Source organism: Diadema antillarum, unplaced genomic scaffold (genome assembly GCF_040938485.1).
Source record: "Diadema antillarum isolate AM-2024a unplaced genomic scaffold, OU_Dant_1.0 scf00000176, whole genome shotgun sequence".
NCBI lineage: Eukaryota > Metazoa > Echinodermata > Echinoidea > Diadematoida > Diadematidae > Diadema > Diadema antillarum.
In genome coordinates, this window is record NW_027271065.1 from 135,655 (window position 1) to 148,371 (window position 12,717).

Sequence of the window (12,717 nt, forward strand, 5' to 3'; positions counted from 1 at the left end):
GGAGAAGTATAAGGATTAAGAGCGAACACAAACGAATTAAGACTGTGCATGCTATATTGATGAACTTCATTTACAAATAATGTCAAATGTCAAATGTATTCATTGATAATACAATGTACTCATTATCCCTTGTACATAATGTTTATACATTTCAGGGCTTGTTATGAGCAGAACCTGCGAATAAAAACGAACACCAGTAACCAACATAGCGAGTCCCGGCTCCATCATTGTTGTCGTTACAAAAAAAAAAACTGGCGTCACGGACAGGATCGCAGTTCACTGGTCATCGACAACCCCCTCGCCGGAGGACATGGAGAAATCAGCAGAGATCGAGGTGTTGAACGGAAGTAAGCTGAAGACGGAACGAGTGGAAGAACGGTCACGTTCATGGTCTCTGGCCGTGTCTATTCAATTGTAAGGAAGCGTTCAGTCGCTGTTGTTGAGGAGAGGGATACCTCAACATAATCGACTCGTTCTCCTACCTACTTTCGTAAGGGTGCCCTCCTCGGGAAGAGTTCCTGTCCAGATGGTAAACTTCAGCAACAGCGACATCTAGCTTCAAGGACGCCGACTGGTCTTCTGGAACTATCTTCAGGCAATCCCTATTCATCTGGCGAGTGTAATGCTGTTGTACGAGGATGCGTGTGGTTCCTCCTCTGGCCTCAATTGGATATTGAGGATGATGCCCAGATGCGATGACGGAGAACCTGGAGAAAGCTTAGGAGACCTGACGTTCCCAGAGCAGTCGTGTATAGATGACAACCCAGACGTCAACCACGGAACGACAGTGACCATGTAGGCCTACCAGTTACAGATGACGGCGAGGCAGCCACCGCGAGGGAGGACGACCTCCCTGCTTTGGAAAAAAGCAGGGGAGCACCCGGAAGATGGATCGGAGTCAGCTCCACCCCTGAGGCGCTCAGCTGGGCTGCAGGGAAAGCCGCCAACTGTCACTGAAGAGATTCTAGCCGATGTTAGCAAGTCACACTATAGCTACTCCTTTCTCTACTCTCGGGTACACGTTAAGTATTTGAGTTAATTGATATTAGATAATTATGTTTATGATATGTTGTCAGGGATGCCAACATGAAGCAGGGGAGAGTGTAACATTGTGGTTTTTGCTAAAACAAAGAGAAAGAAAGATTTCTAAGAATCAAAAAATTAAAACAAAAAGTAACATAGAAATACATTTTCTGGAAAATGAGTCACCCTGCGTCATTCAGGAAGTCCAATCCTTCCGGTCACATTCTCCACTTTTACTTGCCAAATTTGGGCATAGTGTCCACTCTCTACCCTCCTTGGGTCAAGCTATGACCTCATAGCCAGACATAGCCCTCCACCCAAACAAGGTGGCAGTAAAAGTGACGTAGAACTGTGCGTCGGTGGATTGGAATTTAAAGTTAAAATATATCTTTGGGAAGGGTCCTAAACCCAATAAATAGAGAAAGTTTTCCTCTCCTCACTTCATATTGGAATCTTTGACAACGGGAAAGCATCGAGACATATTGTGAGCAGAATTCGTGAGAGTCAGCTATCTTCGTCTCCGGCAGGGGTAAGCTATCTTCTTTGTCAAACTTAAACTGTGAAGTCTAGTTCGAGTCTAGTATGTTGTCCAGATAGTGTTAGGGTTATCTATGAGCTGCTACTTGCGCTGTAGATCAGTGATAACATTGTTGCTATTTCAAATTGAGTTGAAATAGGGATCCTCTGTTATGTTGGACAGAGTGATGCGAATGTGCATGGGCACATCATGAGATTTCGTTGTCGTTCATATATATCTGACTTCTGAAATGTATGGCTCAAACCTGTCTCAGACTCGGATTGGTTGATATGACATTGTTTATCGGTTATCGAGCTCCTACATTATGTGAGTGGACGTTAAGTTGAGTTGAGTTGACAAATAGGAAGAACTTGTTGGAAAGCTGGTTAAAAGGTATAGACTTGACAATCTGAAGATGTATGTTCATTGCTGCTTTCACAACATCTCGATCGATGCCATTGTGTATGTGCGTGATTATATTGTGGAGTAAACACTCGTGAGTGTAATATTCTAGTCATATGGGTGTATGCACTAGGAGACCCCCCTCTCTCTCTCTCTCTCTCTCTCCTCTTCTTCTTCTTCTTCTTCACTCTTCTTCACTCTTTTATTTCCATATCTTGCCCTATTGAAGATGATATGAGAGTTTGGCAGTATAAGCCTATACAGAGAGCTTATATGTCCAGTATTGAATGCATATACTACCGTTGGTTCTTTGAGCAAATTGAATCTTGCTTTATTATGTTGAGTTGTATAGAAGATATTATTGGGATATCAATCTCTCCTTTGCTGGATTGAATTGCAATCATGCTAACTTCTTTATATGTGATATCTGCTAATTACATGTGCTAATATAATTAGTTTGCTTAGATGCATTATTGTGATATGATTACTTACTCAAGTTAGTTAGCAAGACATCTATGAATTCAAGAACATTGTAGAACAATTCATTCGAGCAAGAAACACATTGACGTCAAGATTCTAGAAACAGAGCAAATTCACTTTAACCTAGTGAGCGGACTTTGGACCTAAGGTCATTCAATCCTCTCTGGTCAGTGAGAGAGCATTCTTGACACATTTACGACCTAGGAGCTTTCACATAGAACACCTGTTGCAGAAAACTAGAGCTACAGTGAAGCCAATGCAAACGCTTTCACATTGGAATCTGTACCAGTATTCTTCAGACATAAACTTAACTCTGTATAGAGAGAAACCTAATGCGAATTAGATATTTGCTACTGTAAATATGTATCTGTAATGGAATAGCTATAATCATGCAATTGAAACGAGACTCAATGAGCATAGCATGAAGTATCAGAAGTAACTATTCACTGTTGAAATGTCAATATAATCAACAACTATGTGCCAATTACAAGTTGCAGAAATTATATTAATAAATGTCGATCTACATGTAAATGCACCATTTGGAGAAGTATAAGGATTAAGAGCGAACACAAACGAATTAAGACTGTGCATGCTATATTGATGAACTTCATTTACAAATAATGTCAAATGTCAAATGTATTCATTGATAATACAATGTACTCATTATCCCTTGTACATAATGTTTATACATTTCAGGGCTTGTTATGAGCAGAACCTGCGAATAAAAACGAACACCAGTAACCAACATAGCGAGTCCCGGCTCCATCATTGTTGTCGTTACATATGTATCAAAAAGAACAGGGATGATATTGCAATTCTCTTACAACAAGGGTCATGCTGCATAAAATGCCTAAGAATATCAGGTTATTTTTAACATTTTTTTTTTTCTCCAGCGCTAAAGTCAGTGGTAGAATCATGATAAATCTAGTGTTTAGTTTTTACAAGAATTTTTTCAGGAAAAAGTCTTATGCAACAGGCGCCAGATATTATAACAGGCAGTATAGAAAAAGATACGTTTCTCCAGTGAAACTCTTTCTTTTCAACTAATTTTGTCATGTTTCTTCCTGTGTTTTTTTTTCTCTCTGTTTAGAAAGATGCCAGTACGCTCGTCTCTCTGATATTTTACAACATAATATAACCTCTTCAAACTGATCTCAGGATAGTCTGATAACAACTGCAGCAAGCAAAAACAAAACAAAACAAAACAAAACAAAGCAAAACACAACACAGTAATGTCGCGAAATGTGAAATGTTAACAGATAACATGAATAACATACATGTAAAAGTTTATGGCAAAGATTATTGAAAAGATAAAAATCTCGTTGTGGAAGAAGTTGAGAATCACATTCGCTACGGTATACCGTATTGTGTATGGCTGGATCAGAGTTGACACGGAAAAGCCATTTCAGGGGAGAGAAGATGTATATTTTCTGAAGGATTTGGGCAATACAAGATCAGACAATTAATATTTAAGTTTCCGTTGATTCTTGATTGTCATCAATATCATGTTTGATGATGATGATAGAAATACCACTTCGGTGGAATGTGTGTGTGTGTATTTGTGTGTGTGTTTTGTTTTTTTTTCTATTGTTAGACACGCATCTTATCTACTAGCCTCCGCCAGTGTCCGCTTGATAGCCAGTAATGGCTCTGATCCCTTATAGCGGCGGGTTCTGGGTATTTATTCAATATATTTAATGATTCTTGCGCCGAGTTGTTTTTACTACAATTCATTGACAAATTGTCCTTTATATTCAGTGGATATGACATCGAGTAACCAGGAGGTCGTAGGTTCGAGTCCAACCTCAGTATGTATGGCCATGATTTTTTTTTCTTTATCATGGTTACCTCTTAAATATTGTACAACCGATGTTTCTTTGCGTCGATGTGTAGGGCACTTTATCAATCAATTGCCATAAAAACAACTCAACACAAGAATAAGACTTTTTTTTGCTAAGTATAGTTGAAACGTTGTAAATTCTTTAATCTTTAATCAATTACAGAATGTATTGTAGCCCGATATAGACATTGCATAACCGTAGAGTATGAATACTTTGACCATTATCATTTTTTTTCTTGGGGGGGGGGGGGGGGGGCCTTTGGACAATTTTCACTTGCTTATGACGCCAACTCGAAGTGCCTTAAATTGCAATTTTCGTGCAGCAATCTTTAAGAAGTACCTAAGACTGTGGGGGTGGGAAATATTCCCGATTGCACCCCATTTTCAGACAGTATATCTTTGATAAATGATATGAATATGACACGCACAAAAAGTCGAATACTTATGAATTTGAATCCATGTTCACATATTGTATATCGTATATGATATATTGATAATGTCATTTGAGCAAAATAAGAGTCAGCACTCTAAAGGGAGAAATGAACTTCCATTTGTACGTCACTTACAGAAAAATGACTATGATCACGGGAAGTGGAGTTGCCCTTGGAAATGCTCGAATATCGGGCATGCCTTTGGCCTTCACATCATAGTCCTTGAATTCTTACAATTTGCATTGATGAATTCACGCATTTAAAGATTCATTTTGCGAATACATCTGCGTATAATCTTAGTACCGTTGTCATGGCAACCACCCATTTTCTAAGTCAGATTTCTTATGGTCTTGACTGTAGACGGGTCACCGCGGTTTTCTGACAACTGAAAATTTACTTACTTATTACTTACATTCTCTTGCGTTGCACACAATCAAACCCTTTACTTTAAAGCTGTTCATGATATTATTATTACAATGATATCTCAGAATTTTATTTCCCTGAACTTAATCGAGACAGAGTTTAAGGAATTACATCTATACATCACGTCTGGCATGTTATGGAGAAATTCTATTCAATTCAATTCAATTCAATTCAAAGTTTATTTCAATTTTCGACAAAACATATGTTTCACTTCTTTTGATAACAGAGAATAAGGTAAATAGAACATAGTGAAATGAAAAGACTGTACAACAATTGAGGACCTATAGTAATCATACATTGTATAGTAAAAGCAAGAATCAAAATATGCACCTTGTAACATCTCCAATTAAAACATAACCGAAGAAAACAAAACATGATGTAGTGTTCATAAATCCCCCTAAACCGTAAATCATAACCCTAGTAAACCCCTATACGGGTGCACACGAGACCGACACCCACGACTCATACAGCCCACGAGTTATACAACCCATGATTAATACAGCCCACGAGTATACGCTCACGAGTCATTTTGATACAGCCCATGAGTTCGACATTAAGCAAACAAGGCCCACAAGACCGACACATTAAGCCCCGTGTTGTATGACTCGTGGGTGTCGGCTTCGTGGGATGAACCCGTTTTTACGCTTATACGTCAAACAATGATTACTGTACACTGGATAGTGCTCAGCCTGATCCCGTGTTGAATACCTTGCATACCCAAATCTGTTGGAAACAGATAATGACAACACTCTATAGTAATGGGCCTGGGCTTACATGGTAACTGGAAATGGCAGAAAGAAAGTATTTTAGTGCAGAAAGCAGAGAGTAAAAAGAACAAAACAAAGAACAAACAAACAAACAAACAAACAGAGATAAAAATAATGAATAAATGAATGCAAACAAAAGCAGAATTGTAGAAATGGCACAAACTCTCGTGCGGACGCCATTACCGAGTAAAAAGGTGAGTGCAGACGGTAGGCTACACACAAAGCCCAGCGTTGAAGAATTCGTCGAAAACTTTCGCATCAGCGCTGGAATCAGCACACCAAACGACTTGAATACACCCCAGGACACGACGTTGAGAACGAAGTTTCCGATGAGGATTAAAGCTCTCCATTCGTGATCAGCCTGCGGTAACGTGTCAGCCATGTCACAGTTTTATCACAAAATAATATCTCCAACACAATCATGTGAACAATGCATATAAACAGATTTAAACATATGATGGAATAGACACAATAAAAAAAAATTGGAGGGGGGGGGGGGTCTTTACTGAATGAAAAGCAGTGAACATAATCAGCTCAGTGGTTTTCTTTTACACTTTAGATCCATAAAAAAATATCTCGTACGTACTTGTACAATCACGGTTGACTGGACTATGCTAATGCAGTGACCTTATCATGGGACGTTATTTTTTTTTTCAGATGAATAAATCATTCATTGTGGACTAGGAATCACAAAACCAACCAAAAGTCGTACCGACTGATTTCATGTAAAGACTCAAAATAAGTGAAAAGGGTCAACCTATAGTAAAAAGTGTGAACAATCTTGAGTTTTCATATCTTTAGAAACCCTTTTTCATTTCTTATAAACCCCTTTGCACACTCTTCATTTTCGACATGTTCGACTTTAGAAAGACTAATGCCACTGCTTTGAAAGTTGGTAATAGTCATGAATAGAGTGTGTGTAAAGGGAAAATGCTTAATTAATCTGGTAATCTCTTCATTGTTGTTGCTATAGAGCTTTAAATCCTAATTTTGCCCAGTTCATTGCACAGAGCACAGCTCGGCAAGTTTAAACATTGTATAGACCCAATTATTTAGCATAGTGTTCAGAGCCTCCTTTCTCTGTACATATAGTTTGCACACTTTTCCAGAGTTAAAAGCCTTCTTTTCAACATTTTAATAGGTAAGAAGAGTCTATTTTAATTGGGTCATACATTATTTTAAAGCTTAAAGTCTGCTCTTCAAGATGTGGCCTTAACTAAACATCCATGTCTGGCGACTTGTTGTTGGTTTTGTGATGCAAAATAATATATTCCTGTAACGCGATGTAATGGCATGAAGCAAGAATCTAGATTTTGAAACAGCCCGAACATGAGCTTGATTAAGGCAAACATTTTGCGCGATAAAGCTTGTGGTTCACAAATGTTTCAGATGCTGGAATATTTTGTACTGTGTGTGTGTGTGTGTGTGTGTGTGTGTGTGTGTGTGTGTGTATGTGTGTGTGTGAGTGTGTGTATGTGTGTGTGTATGTGTATGTATGTTCATATAATGTGTCCATATATATAACAATTGTTCGTTTTGAAAGTATCATGTTTGAAAATAAACTTAGAAGAAGGTTCTGTATATTATGGCTTAAACAACAGAACATATTTCAGGCAACCATTCACAACAATAAAATTTCGCCTCAACGAGATCGAGGGGGGGGGGGGAGGGGCATGAGAAGGAGTAAATGCAAATTGTATAATTTTATCACTACATATATTTATCGTCATAAATAGTTTACTTTCAAGGCATATGTGATTTCAACAATAGATCGGTTAACAAGCCGTTTGTGTTATTTTATTCATTAAACATAAAGACAAATAAAAAACATATCATGCATTGGATGTTTATTTGTATTGTTGGCCAGGGTAAACAAAACGGTAGAATCCGTATGCCAAAGCTCTAATCACGTAGGAAGGACATATTCTATTCATATGACGAAATGAATAAACGGGAAAAAAGACATAAGTTAAGCGTTGTCAATGTAGATCGAGAAATATTGATTTTCACCTGAAGCCACATCAGCAACATGCGTGGACCCAAATGTCTACGCAGTCAACAGATCGTCTCGTCAAAGAGACTCATGTTCTCGTTTTAACTTTAGCGGACAAAGCAAACTCCATCTCCGCTCCTTCCTCGGCCTCCCCATATTGCAAGTCGTTCAAATCCACATAAAAATATGTTATTCTATTAAAGAGACTTACGATGACAAAGCCATGGATTTCACACAGGAAGAAAAATCATAGATCATAGCAAGAAAGATCAAACATCAATAGGGGAAAAACTCTCTCCCCCTCCGACTTTTTGTGTCTCATCTTCGTTTTATCTGCTACTTTACATCTCTCTTCCCTGTAATCTATTTCCTCCCCCTACCCTCAGTCCTTCGTTCGTGCCCTTTTAAGTGGCAGAACTTAAAGAGGGAAAGGAGGCGCAGCACTATTGAAACTACCCTGCGTTTTTGCAGTGTTTGAAATGAATAGACGCAGCGAGTTACGCTCTAATTTTTTTTTTTTTTTTTTGGGGGGGGGGGGGGGAGGGTGAAGGGGAACCAAACAAACAGAAGAGGATTTCAGGTATCTAAGTCAAGTCAATTTCATAAGCCAGTCCTCAACATTCTACCTCATGCAATCTATCGATGACTTCTCTCCCCCCCCCCCCTGTATATCTAAAGATGTAAATACAAAAAAGCACATAAGCACAACCCTGCTTAAAATGTGTGTGTATGTTGTGTGTGTGTGTGTGTGTGTGTGTGTGTGTGTGTGTGTTTCCGTGTGTATGTGCGTATATGTGTGTGTGCTTGTAGGCATAAAATTACGACCAGTATTCTAAGATTTTGATTGAAGTAAGGTTTACAAGATACAAATAAAATCTTTATGACGCCATTATAGAAACAAAAATCACGCTTAATGAGACTATTGATTTAAAGAAAAAAGAGTAAAAAAATATAACCCTGGTACATTGTATTTCAATTAAAACTGGCAAGTTCTGGCTTTTACTAACGATTGGGGGAAGGGGTTGTGAAATAAGTGGTAAGTCAATAATTAACGTGTGTAAAGTTTGATTTGATCCTATAACCGACAAAGGCTAGATTTTATCCCCATTCCATTCTTGATCCCAACAAAAAACAAAACACAAAAAACAAACAAACAAACAAACACTGAAAGAGCTACAGAATTCAGAGTTTGTCAATTACCATGAAATTTGCCGCATAGTTACAGCCATCACCAGGTAAACCTGGTATTCACTGATGCCTCTGCACATAATATAGATGTAACAAATAAGTATACAAAGAATACTTGTCGAATGATTTTCTCTTGAGAATTAACATTAGTGCTCAAGTATTTTATTGCCATCATGTTCCATATTTTGAACTTACTTGAACTCAAATGAGCGTTCTCTCTTTCCTTACTAGCAATCTGAGGAAATAGAACATTCAAAGCATGCATGTGACAAACGTCATAAAGTTGTATGTTTCTGTTCATTCCTTAAATAAGCATTACATTTAACATATTCGGGTTTTTTCCTTACTCCATATCATCATTTTGATCCTGACACCACTGAACGTTTTTTGTGCCAAAAAATATGCAAGAGACATAATAATCTCATACATTTTACACAGAAATTATAATTTCTCAATGTATTTTTCGGTCCCTCGCTTAACTCACATCGCGAAGATTCCAGTGATGCTCCTGTGATAAAACCATTGGTGTTCGCTTTTGCCATTCTTTCATTGGTTTTTGTCCCCTCATACAAAGGAAGAGTGAGCCATCCAAATTATACTAGTACTGTAGTATATAGATACAGGATGTAAAATGCACTTAAGAATCAATGACGTCGATCAAACAAAACGAAGCTGTTGCAATACACTTGAGACACCATTTTTCGTTATCTAATAGAACAACGTAAATAGTATTATGATGTGGGTTTTTTCGCTGTCAGTCACTGACGGCATCGGATCGTCGCAACGAAAGTTTGCCCTCGCTTGATTTGATGACAATAGATGAGAAATGTGACGTAACCATAGTAACTGCAATAAACCAGACCGAACACGGGCAATATTACATTCTCACAAGGCTAAAAGTTGTGATTGATGCATGAAGTATTACTTTTGTTCACTTTATAGCGCTGTAGTGAAATCAGCTAAACTCCCACGCATCCCTCTTTGTTTTCAAAGAAAAACAATTTAACAGATATTGCATGCAGAAAACACCTCAAAGAACAAAACAAAACAAAACAAAACAAACTGCATTATCAATGCGCATGCTATTATTTGAAAAGCAACGTTAGTTTCGGATTTGTTGGCTTTCTTTTGTTGTTGTTGTTGTTGTTGTTGTTATTATTGTTTAAAGAGAGGTCTCCTGGAAGAGAAGATTCCAAACTTCTTGAGACGGACGTGTCCAAGGCCATGGTAGATATTATTCTGTTGTTGAGATGTGCCTTTTTCCCCTTCACAGTTTCTGCAGTACCCACATAAAAGATAAAACAAACAAAGGAGAATAATGATAAAACTAACGAATACAATTCCACTAGATACAATAAAATCATGATACATAGATATTTACTATGTCAGTGACTATCCGTAATTCCCTCATCACCCTCATTATAATCACTTAAAAATGATATCTAAAACAAAAAAGAAAAATGAAACATAAATCCTTATAACGATCAAGCACGATTGACAGCATGCATACGGTAGGGGGAGGTTGTACATGTGCAAATGAAGTTATTACATAGTGATAGCAAAGTTTTCAGCCCTTGTGTATATAAGACTAAAAATCAAGAAATGGGGGGATATGACAAATAATTGTCATTTTGGTTCATTGGTAATTGCATAGTATCGGTATCAGTAATTGGCTTAACCAAAATCCAGCTCTAAAATGGTGTCACTTTTTACGTCTTCCAACGCAAACTGCCGCAAGTCCTGTCATTCCTCGTACCCCTTATTTTATCAGTGAAGTACGTTACTGCGCGTGTTGATTCATTCCCTCTGTATGCGAGCGCAAAAGCGCCGTCCTTCTTAGTTCATGAGTTTGTTCGCCGTCCGATAGCTGAAGCAAGCTGCATTGGAAACACGCCATCCTGTAACTCTTACCGTCTAGTCTCCGCTGCCGAGAGTTGGTCTGTTGACTAAGTGTTCAGAATCATTTGTTGACATTAAAAGTAGTTGACGGATTCTCATCTGATGCTCATTTAAATCGTTCTTTCATTTGCGATTGGAAGCATTTTGATTTACTAACGTAAATACAAATACAACGTAAGAAGATTTTTTTATTTACCTTCAAGGGAACGTCCTCGCAGGGAGTATTTATCTGCTTGACATTTCCACACGGAAGGGAAAAAAAATCGTTGATTATTTTTTTAATTCTTTTGCTGACATTGTGATTTCCTCATCGGACAATTACTGTGACTGACAGTGAGGCTCTAAATGGCGATGCAAAATTGTACACTTCACGTCAACGAAGCTCCAGAGGAGATGTTTCAAGTCGGTTTCGTCCACCGAGCCGTCGGTGCCGCCATTCTCAGCGTCACTTCCATCGCTGGTATCACTGGTAATGGCCTCGTGATCGTCGCCGTGGCCGTCTCACGGAAACTGCAGACCATTACGAACGTGTTCGTGCTCAGTCTCAGCGTTACTGACCTCCTAACGTGCGCCATGCTGCCCTTCCAGTCTCTAGGACTGGTTCACCCAGCAGGTTGGCCCCTGGACCACACCTTCTGTCAGGTGGTAGGAGCCTCTGTCTATATCTTCACAATAACCAGCGTGCTCACTCTCGCTCTCATCGCCTTCAACCGCTACTATCTGATCACGAGAAAACCAGCTGACTACCAATGGCTCTACAAACCCTTTCGATTGTGCCTCATGCTGGCCGTTGCCTGGCTCCAGTCAATACTCTGTCTGCTTGTACCAGAAGTCCTCAATATCGAGACGCTGGGTTACTCCAGCGAGCAGCACTGGTGCAGCTGGTTGAGTAAGGAAGATCCAGTCGGCATCTACGAGTCCATCGCCTTTGTTAACATCTTCCTGTCCTTTCTCCTCATCATCTATTGCTATGTTAAGATCTTCATGCGAGTGAGGCAGCAGCGGCGAGTGCTGGCGCAAAGCGGTGCCGCAACGGTTCAATCAGCGGCCAGTCAGTCGGCAGTGTGCCCGAATCCAACTCAGGAGGGATCGCATCAGGGCCACGCCCCATCAAGAACGGAGACTCGCCAAAGAGACAGTCAAATCAACGTGAACCTCTTTCTGGTAGTCTGCGCTTTCTTCCTCTGCGTGATGCCCCACAGTCTGTGCGTACTCATCCCGGGACACGAGATCCCCTCCATCTACACCTTCATCCTCATGTCCGTCAACTGCTGCATCAACCCTCTCATCTACGCCCAGAAGCATCCACACTTTAAGCAGATATTTCGCTCCCTCGTGCGATGTCAATACGACAGGATCCCTAATCCGTCATCGTGGATAAGACAATAGAAAGCTTTGGATTTGATTTCAAACAAAACCTGAAGGTGCCGCCCCTAAACAACTTTATCATCGATTTTTCTTTGAAACCTACCATCAATGATCTCAGTGTGAACAAAGCGAATCTTCATATTGCTACATAAATCTTATAATTCTGCGACTCGATTCAAACAAAACACTGTTAAAGGATCATATTCCTAATACTATGCATGCATGCAGGCATGACTTATAATGGATGACTATGAATGAAATACAGAACAGCTTTGTTTTTGTCAAGCAAAGATTTTGAAGTGAAAAAGGGCGATATTCTGTAATCACTATCATCAAGATGATGAAGATGATTAAAATGAATACTTTCATTTGCACTTTATAACAGA

General features: G+C 39.2%; 1 protein-coding gene across 1 annotated transcript; it reads left to right on the top strand.

The window, feature by feature from the left end:
* Positions 1-11,308: 11,308 nt before the first annotated feature.
* Positions 11,309-12,352, top strand: LOC139722891 (octopamine receptor beta-2R-like). Its single transcript, XM_071634172.1, has one exon. The coding sequence runs from the start codon at positions 11,309-11,311 to the stop codon at positions 12,350-12,352; it is 1,044 nt and encodes a 347-aa protein (XP_071490273.1).
* Positions 12,353-12,717: the final 365 nt, after the last annotated feature.